Source organism: Aegilops tauschii, chromosome 4, assembly GCF_002575655.3.
Source record: "Aegilops tauschii subsp. strangulata cultivar AL8/78 chromosome 4, Aet v6.0, whole genome shotgun sequence".
Classification (NCBI taxonomy): Eukaryota; Viridiplantae; Streptophyta; class Magnoliopsida; order Poales; family Poaceae; genus Aegilops; species Aegilops tauschii.
The window spans coordinates 99,608,490-99,618,175 of record NC_053038.3 but is presented as its reverse complement, the minus strand read 5'-3'; the positions used below and the strand labels follow the sequence as shown (position 1 = coordinate 99,618,175).

At 48.2% G+C, this 9,686-nt stretch overlaps 1 protein-coding gene across 1 annotated transcript; it reads left to right on the top strand.

Moving 5' to 3' along the window:
- Nucleotides 1-1,310: 1,310 nt before the first annotated feature.
- LOC109780758 (protein SMAX1-LIKE 3) lies at nt 1,311-4,430 on the top strand. Its single transcript, XM_020339339.4, has 3 exons — nt 1,311-2,635; nt 2,772-2,970; nt 3,082-4,430. Exons 1-3 carry the CDS (start codon nt 1,419-1,421, stop codon nt 4,222-4,224), a joined length of 2,559 nt encoding a protein of 852 aa, XP_020194928.1. The 5' UTR covers nt 1,311-1,418; the 3' UTR covers nt 4,225-4,430.
- Nucleotides 4,431-9,686: the final 5,256 nt, after the last annotated feature.

Below are 9,686 nucleotides of genomic sequence, written 5' to 3'. Positions count from 1 at the left end.
AAGTCTGGGTACCCCCGATCCCAGAACACCGACAATCATCCCACACATACTGCCCCTTCAGCTTCATCCAACAGTGCATGTGCATAAATGACCGTCCCTCCATCATGTGGCACATCACGGCAGCACATGCGGGCTATACACAATGTGTAGAGCAACATTTAATGAATAAATGAATCAATCAACAAGCTGAGTAAGAAGAAGTAAAACTTACGATCTCCTCCTCTGCCACACACAATGGCCACCTTGCCTCCAGCATATCAACCACGCCACAAAATTTGGTGACGGAGGTCTGGATGGCGTACCGTCGATACGATAACGACCTCTTGCGATCATGGATGACGTGCATGTCATAGGGCGCAATGTGCTTTCATGCTTGAAACAATTCATGCACTTGCTGTCAGAAGATCCCTCTCTGCTCCCGCCTATGAAACCCGTGGATACGTCCAACCATGCATCACACAACAACTCATCCTCCATGGTAGAGTACCCCGCCATCCTTCGTACTATAAGAAAACGACATGGCGTTCGAAAATAAGCTCAGTGACATTGGACCGAACACCTAACGGGCGTGGTGACAACCAGCATGGACGTCGTCGACGGGTGGGGGGGTGTAATTGTCTACGGACGTGTCCTAGGTGGGCGACGCTGCCATAGAAGGCGAGTGGGTGCGTTGATGATGGTTGCGGAGGTCCGGCAATGCCTGTGGGCCGGCCGGAGAGGTACAGTGGCGGCGTCGGAGGAGGAGGATGCAGATGCAAAATAAGGGATGATAAGGGCCGGATTGAAAGAAAATGGGACCGGGAGGGGGTTTTGGGTGGGCCGCGGGTGTCGGAGTCCTATATATCTGCTTTCCGGACCCCTCTGTCTCCGTTTTACGAGAAAAATGCGTCTGGACCGTCGACAACCCAATATAGGCCCGTGTTGGATGACACAACACGTATAGACAACATGACCCGGATGTATACGGGCGTTTAAGAGTCGGTGTTGGAGATGCCCTAGGCCCCCACATGCTTTGCACATTCCTTAACAGAACCACACGACACCTCCGGCCAATTGCACCCTACGCTGCACCAAAAAGCAGAAGATCACCACATTTTCCAACGCGCACAAGAAAGAAAGAGGGATGGAGGGGCGATGATTTTTATGCAACGCTAATTAGACATCTTAACACGTATGACAGCACTACAACGAACGTACGGGTACAATAACTTACAATATCCATGCTCAACTTTCTGCCACGACACAAGATAGTAACTGGACTGGACTAGCACAAGGCTGGTATATATTACTGCCAAAAATTAACACAGACCAACCCCACTCCATGCCACTTACTAGTCTAGCTAGCACAAGAAGAGAGAGCGAGCTAGCCACGCCAGGTAGATTCAGCAACGTACGCACGTACCAGCTTTCTTGCAAAGATGCGTGCCGGCGGCTGCGCGGTGCAGCAGGCTCTGGCGCCGGAGGCGGCATCCGTGGTGAGGCAGGCGGTCACACTGGCACGGCGGCGCGGCCACGCGCAGGTCACCCCGCTCCACGTCGCCACCGCCATGCTCCTTCCCCCGGCGCCGGCCGGGCTGCTCCGCGCCGCCTGTCTCCGCTCCCACTCCCACCCGCTCCAGTGCAAGGCCCTCGAGCTCTGCTTCAACGTCGCGCTCAACCGCCTCCCCACCTCCGGACCCGCTGCCATGTTCCACGGCGGCGCGCACATGCAGCACCATCACCACCACCGCGGCGCCTCCGACGCACCCGCGCTGTCCAACGCGCTCGTCGCCGCGTTCAAGCGCGCGCAGGCGCATCAGCGCCGCGGGGGCGCCGGGGACGGCGTCCAGCAGACGGCCGCGCCGGTGCTTGCCGCCAAGGTCGAGCTGGAGCAGCTCATCGTCTCCATCCTCGACGACCCGAGCGTGAGCCGTGTCATGCGCGAGGCCGGATTTTCCAGCTCGCAGGTGAAGGACAACGTCGAGAAGGCCGTCTCCTCGTCGTCGCCGTCGTTGGAACGCGTGGCTAACATGACGACGACGAGCTCTGTTCAGGATTCCAGAGCAAAGTCGGCCGGCGGCGACGACGCCATGCGCGTGCTAGAGTGCATGGCGAGCGGGACGAAGCGGTGCTTGGTCGTCGTCGGCGAGGGCGCGGAGGCGGCGGTGAAGGCCGTGATGGACAAGGTGAGCAAGTCGGAGCTTCACCACCGGCACCACGAGCGTCTCAAGAGCGTCCAGTTCGTGCCGCTCTCCGTCACGTCGTTCCGGCACGCGACGAGGGAGGAGGTGGAAGCCAAGACCGGCGAACTCCGCGCGCTCGTTTGCGAGGCCCGCGCCGCCGGTAAGGGCGTCGCGCTCGTCGTAGAGGACCTCGCCTACGCGGCCGACGCCTGGCACAAGAGAAGAGGCGAGCATGTTCAAGGCGGACACTCACAGTACTACTGCCCCGTTGAGCACGCCGTCATGGAGGTGAGTGGCCTGGTGTCCGGCGACTCTGGCTCCGGCGGCGGAAGGTTCTGGCTGCTAGGGTTTGCGAGCCGCACGGTGTTCATGAAGTGCAGGCTCGGGCAGCCATCTTTGGAGGCCGTGTGGGGGATTCACCCCCTCGTCGTGCCAGACGGCGGCAGCCTCGCGTTAAGCCTCAGCTGCACCATGTACGTGCTTAACTACAAGCTCGATCGTGGGCTCGTGGCTACTTCGAGTCTTCGATCGTTTAACATTGCATCGAATTTTTTTACGAATTATTAAAAGAAAGTTAATTTCCTGATTGATTGATTTTCGTTCGTGCAGTGAGGCACAGGCTAGCCAGCAAGCAGGAAGATCGATAACGGGGTGGCCCTTGGTCAACGGTGCGGCCACTACCGGCGAGAGCGAGCTTAGTTGGTGCGCCAGGACGCCGTCCCCGGAGCCGAACATACCGTCATGGCTTCGCCGGTACCATGACCCATATCACACCACACCGACGAGCAGCAGTACCAGCTTTCAGCAGGTACGTACATGCACGCACAAAATTAACATGTCACGGGAAATAATTATTTACTAGCATGGCGACGGAATGTTTCCTTAGCTAATTAAGCATCTGTACATTTTTCGCATGCAGTTGCAAGATCTATGGAACCCCGTGCGCAATTGGTCAGCAACGCACCACCATACATCGGAGCTAACCTTGAGCTTCTCATCCCCTACATCACCGGCAGCATCCTCCCTCTCCGGCTACAACAACAACCCGATGACGATGAGCTCGTCCAAGCCATGTCATCCGGAGCCGAGGCAACCGTGGCCGCCGTCGAACCAAGGGCACGACGGTCCGGCCACAAGGGCGGAGGCCATTCGTGATCTTCCTCGGTGGCATAATACCGAAATCGCTTTCCCGGAATCCATCACGGTTCAATCCAAGTCACCCAACGGTCACGCCGGAGGTACGGCAGATCCGGAGCGGCGGCGCCCGAAGTTCACGGAGCTTACCGCAGAAAACCTCAAGATCATGTGCGGCACGCTCGAGGATTGCGTGCCGTGGCACATTAAGGACATGGCAGCGGGCGTCGCCAGCGCTGTGCTCCAACGCCGGTCCGGCATGGCGAGGCAGCGAGACACGCCGACGCCGAGCTCGACGACGTGGCTGCTCTTCAAAGGGAGCGACCGCGACGGCAAGAAGTCCATGGCTCTGGAGATCGCCAAGCTCGTCTTTGGATCCTACAATGACTTCATCTCCATATCATCAGCCGGCTGCACCCCGGTTCACTCCAGTTCGAGCTCTGGCGAGCTTTCCGGCAAGAGGCAGAGATCGCCGGACTACGAGCATGGCTGCGCACAAAGGTTTTACGAAGCGATCCGCGAGAATCCTCGCCGGGTGCTGATGATCGACGATGTCGAGCAAATGAACCTTGAATCAGAGATCGGCATCAAGAGAGCGATTGCTAGTGGAAGGGTGAGTGGTTGCAATGGCGTTGATATCAGTCTCGAGGATGCCATCGTAGTGCTGAGCTGCGAAGCATTCGACTCGAGATCTAGGGCTTCCTCTCCTCGGGTCGTCAAGCAGAAGGTCATAGGCGGCGAGGAAGACAGTGGCGGCGTGGAGAAGGGGGTGATGAAGCCGCCATGTTTTAGCTTGGATTTGAACGAGTGCGCCTCCGGTGATGATGAAGGACATGAGGAGGAAGAGGTATTGGATAGTGACGTGGAGATCTGTGATGTTGTGGATGGTGTTTTCTTCTTCCGATTACCGGGAGATTTGTCACATTAGCTTGCTTTTCATCATCTTGTCAACAAATTAATTAACCTAGACCCCAGAGCCGTTGGTTTTTTCCATTTGGTATTTTATTATTTTCCCTAGACTTCAACTTATAAATAGCCATCATCTCATGTACAAGAGGCAAATCATATGTATATTGGTGTTTGGTCTTTCATTATGGCTCTGGCACTGGTACAATTTTATCTTTTTTTGTGATTGATTTCATCCAACTAGAGGCAAGTGAGATATCTTCAAACTATCCTAGATCGTCTGAGATCCTGTTGTTGCCATGTTGAATCTAGTGCGTCTACTTCTCGTTGGTCATCGTCCCCGATGATGGAGTGTGCCTTCCTGCTCCCTCTGGGTTGTGGCTGTTCACCCCCATGGTCCTCCTTCTACGGCCTGGGTGGAGGCTATTCCATCAGCATTGAGCTGGTGGTCTCGCCAGCTCGGTGATGTTGCACCTATGCTCGTGCAAGTGGTTTGGTTCAAGGCTAGTGGTAGATTTATCTTTGCGATGCTTGTGCTCCTGTCACAGCAACATGTCGCTGTTTTGGTGGTCGAATTTGGGTCGTTTTAATGTGGCTCGGCTACAAGTTCTTGTTGTGGATGATTCTTGATTCCATGCTAGTCTAGGTTGTGTATTATCATCTTTCACTCGTGGATCGCCGACTTTTGGGTTACTGATCCTAGGTCGTTTAGGTTTTCTCAGTTGAGTAGTGTTGCTTTGGCGATGTCTGCCTCATGCCTTCTTTCATGTTGTATCATCTTCTTTCTCAATAAATTCACATGTAGCACTTCTTCATGTTTCGGAGAAGCAAGCGAGCTATTTTTCCTGGTTCTGTCAAAATGTCCCTACATGTTTATATGAAATCATATATCATTCTAAATTCCGGACAACAGAGTTTATTTCCTATCGTCTCCTTGAATTTTTTTTTACGTTATGCATTTCCACAAAAATAACTCATTTAAATTCCTGCCACATCATTTTGTGTGTGGCTCTTGACTAAGATAGTATGTTTGATATCTGTGTGCCTATTCAATGGGTTAATGAAATGATCACTTAATTTTCGTGGTTGTGCCAACTTTGAAACATTCCTTATGAAAAGTCATCCGCTTCTCATGAAACTTGTGTATAGTTCAGACCGGAACTCACTCTATCATTTCGATCCATTGCTACTTTATTGACGTGATATAAGCTCTAGAGTATGAAAATCGCCCCCCCCCCCCACCCCCACTCCCCATAACCCCTCTAATTGTAACCTTGTAAAACTTTTACCCATTAAGAAAATATTGCCACATTTGATCCCTTATTAATTATGATTAGCTGACGGATTTTACCCACATCTATTATTTCTCCAAAGTAATAAGGTGGTCCCATGTGTCAAGATCACATGGTAGCTGCTTAGACATACAATTCAAGTTTGTATTTGCTACTTGCCGGGGGGGGGGGGGGGGGGGGGGTGCCCACTACTATTCAACAAAAATAACACAATTTTATCGAATTTGATTGGGATTTCATGAAATCGGACATAATTTCGGACGCCACTTTGATTGTCTGTCATTTAACTCTCATGTCATCCTAACAAGTTGATCCCCGTTTTCAGTTTGGAAAATAATAATAAAATAAGGGTAAAAGGTAGTCGCAATATCACAACTAAGAGTAAAACATGGCAAGTTATATATGTTAAATGGGATAATTGTTGTCGCAACACACAACTAAGGTGTGGCAAATAAATATTACTCTAAATACTAAATTGACAGTTTGATTAAATTTAGGCATCATTCCACTCTTTAACAAATTAATTGAAGTATTCATTGGGAGTAATTAAACAACGAATCTGGCTAGTTAGTGTTAAGGGTGAAGATAAATACAAATAAAATTAGACATGCATGTAGTGCAGAAAATTAATTTAGCCTATGCATCGTGTTGGACTCGTAAAGCAGTCTTATCTCATAATAATTGATGTCTTGCGTACGGATGGCGGGATAGGTAATTGTTTAATGTTGATGTGGTCTGTCGAAACATGAATTGCAATCAGCAGCCATATATATGCTGCGTTCTGCCCCCCACAAGGTGGAAATATATGTTTAATTTGTTTGGTGCCATGATATTATTCTGGTCTCGTGGAATCATCATGCACCCTTCTTACTGGAGCCACCCTTTTCAAAGCGAAGAGGAACCTAATTAGCACACCTTGAATTATATATATGATCAGGCAATTAATAGATTAGCAAGTGCTTCCCACGACATCGGTCTCACCCAGTTTGACAATCAGTTCACCACGATTATACATGTTACCAAGCCCTAATTTACGACATATGGGTCATATTTGAAAATGATGTGTTTATGAGCTTTTGGTGCTATCATGGAGACCGAATTAGGTAGATATGTTGGGATGCATCACGTAAGGTGAAAAGATGTTTATTCCTGCAAGCAAGTTCTTCAAAAGGAAAAAAGGCGTCCTCGTCACCAAAGCATTTACCAAGAATTTTAGCACGCACTGGAACAAATCATTGTCCAATGCAGATGGAAGTACAATGTGTTGTCTTGGGTGGATGTGCTACATGTGGAAATACGGTTCCTATAATATTGCTGAACTTTGGTATAGGTTTCCCCGTCAATCCATTTTGATCGTAAAATGTAGAAAAAAATATCATAGATGGCTGCCGTTACTCCTTACATGATGCACTATTGGTATACTCCTCAAAGTCGATCCTACGTGTGTGTATTAATTTATCGTATGATGCATACGTATCCATTCTATGTGCAAAAAGGTTGGCCCGTGCTTGGCTTAACAGTTCATGTATTTGTAGTACTCCCTCCGTTCACAAATATAAGGTGTTCTAATTATTATTTTTCTGAGTTGGGTGTATATAGACACATTATTGTATGTTTGTTCCCATATTTTGTCTGTACGTAGTCCATATTAAAATATCCAAAACATCTTATATTTGTGAACGGAGTGAGAGGGTGCTTGGATCCAAGGGACTTATTTTAGTCTGATTAAAAATAGTCTTTTTAAGAGGCTAAAGTTCCAAGCACCCCTGACTAAAGAGGGGCTAAAACTAGTCTTGAGACTAAATTTTTTTAGTCAGGGGTACCCCTACTAAAATATGGATTAGTCCTCTCTCTCCTCATTTAACTCTTCTCCTTTAACACAGGCGAGTTCTGGATTGGAGGGTTTGGAGGATAATAAATGCTCATTAACTTGATTTTAGTCTCTTTAGTATTTGGATCCAAGCATGGATGAGGCTAGCAAGTTTTAGTCATGGGACTAAAACGTATCCAAGCACCCTCTGAGTATATTCTTACAGTGCATGTAGAGTGTATATATTATTGTATCGCCATTGACGGTATCACTAATGACTTCGGGGTTGTAGAAAGGTGGAGGCACTTTAGAAGGCAAGGAGAGCAATATTTACTAAGGAGATGACCTAAAGGTGTGTTTGCTTTTAGTGTATGGTGATGCCATTTGAGTAAAAGGATCCTCCTTTTCGTGCTTTAGATTTTCCAAATCCACATTCCTACCCATCTCAAAAGTAGTGGGTGTCAAAAGCTAGCTTAACATGAGGGGAATTTAAAATAAAGTTTAGCTAAAGATAAGCATCCGGCCCTTGGTCATTAGAGACCCTAAAGTTTGGTGCTTTAGAATCCTGGAAAGACTCTCTCTCTCTCTCTCTCTCTCTCTCTAGCCCATCAAATCTCACTACAAAAATTCAAGAAACAAGTGTAAGTAGAGAATGACGCGTGCAACTTTTCATAGTTAAAAACTGACATCCGTTGAAACAAGTGTAAGAGAGATTATATTGCATGCATGTGTGTATCTTTACCAATCTTTCTCACATGCTTATCTATTCTTTCCACAAACTAGCACACGTACTGTTTACATAAATTACTGCGCGTATCGATCCCATGATGCTTTTGTGTTTTTTCACTCTCATTTCCATTTTTTCTTGTCTCAAAAGGTGAGAAGAGCTGGTACTACTTTCTTCTCAAAAGGAGCATCATCTATTGATCTCTCTACATCCATCCTGATCGTACGTACGTATAATACGATTAAAGGCACATCCTTGTGATAATTACTCTCGACACCTTGCTCTTTTGCATGTAAAGTGCTCGCATTACGGTATTTTTAAACAAATGAAGACCCATAGATAAACAACTTCCATGCAAATAAGAATAAGAAGCATAAAATAATGCGACATTAGCACGATATGTTCATGCATGCATACCGTTTATATTGGGTGGCCCGAAATCGACGTGCACCAATTAAGTGGTGAGTCTCTAAAATTTTCATACATGCATTGTTATATTAGTTGGAATTCATATTAGAGGAAATTCCACAAGACACATAAGATCTGCCTACAACGACAACAAGAAAAAACGCAGTTCTATGGGATTTTAATTAATACTCCGGACTCCAGCAATAATGGCTAACAAAAAAAGAAAATCATGATGATTAATTTGTTTACTTGAAATATTACAAGCGGGGCCCACATGTTATCGGCCTAGCAGGTGGCTACGCTTGAGAATAGGCCTGAGCTGGTTTTGAGCTCGGTTCAAGCCAAAGGAACAACTCCCCCCTCCCCCCCCTCCCCCCCCCCCCCCCCCTCAAACGACATACCACATGAGAGACGGCGGAGGAGCAGTGCTACAGCCAGAAAAATGTATTAGCAAGGCCACGAGTTGTTAAAAACATGTTGGGAGGGACAAACCAATGGAAAATAGGCTTTTAGTAGCAACTAATAATGACTAATCATATGAAGAAAAGTGCATGTTGGCTCGGGCTCAGGCCCCTCCTGGCCACCCCTATCTCCGCCACTTCGGAGGAGCCCAACATTGGCGCCAAGCTCCTCCCGAGACTGAAGCTAACTTCTTCAAGTGAGACGAGCCAATAGGAACCCAACACCATGGCGAAAATAATTAGTCGTGACGGCGGACGGCCTAGTTGGCAGAAGATTGTGGCGACGGGCTACCGCCTCACTAGAGTGGCTTCACCTCATGCTACTTCTCGCACACACGAAGGTCGGCCATCTAGGGAGCCTCCACATGGTAACCATCAACCGGGAAGCTATGATGTGAGGCAGCCACTAGCACCACTGCAATGAAAGAGGGCCTACCTTGCCGAATTCGGGTAGGAAGAAGGGATCATGGCAGACGGGACACCTGGCCGGAGGGGGCAAGGGGTCATGATGCCACATTGCGCGTCGTTGCCCCGTCACCTCTGGTTGTCGCTTTCATGAGGGTCACTACTGCAAAAACGAGTATTAGGAACAATCCTCAGAGGTGGTTGCTCCCAAATACTTTCAGCAGCCTCTAGTAAACTAACACATGCGATTTTTTGGGGGGAAACCTAACTCGCGCAATAATATTGTAAAGAAAACTCATTTAGTGTATAAAATGGAACAACCTTTAAGAATTATTTGAGGTGATTATGATAAAGACGACTTCTAAGAATTGTTGGCCACAG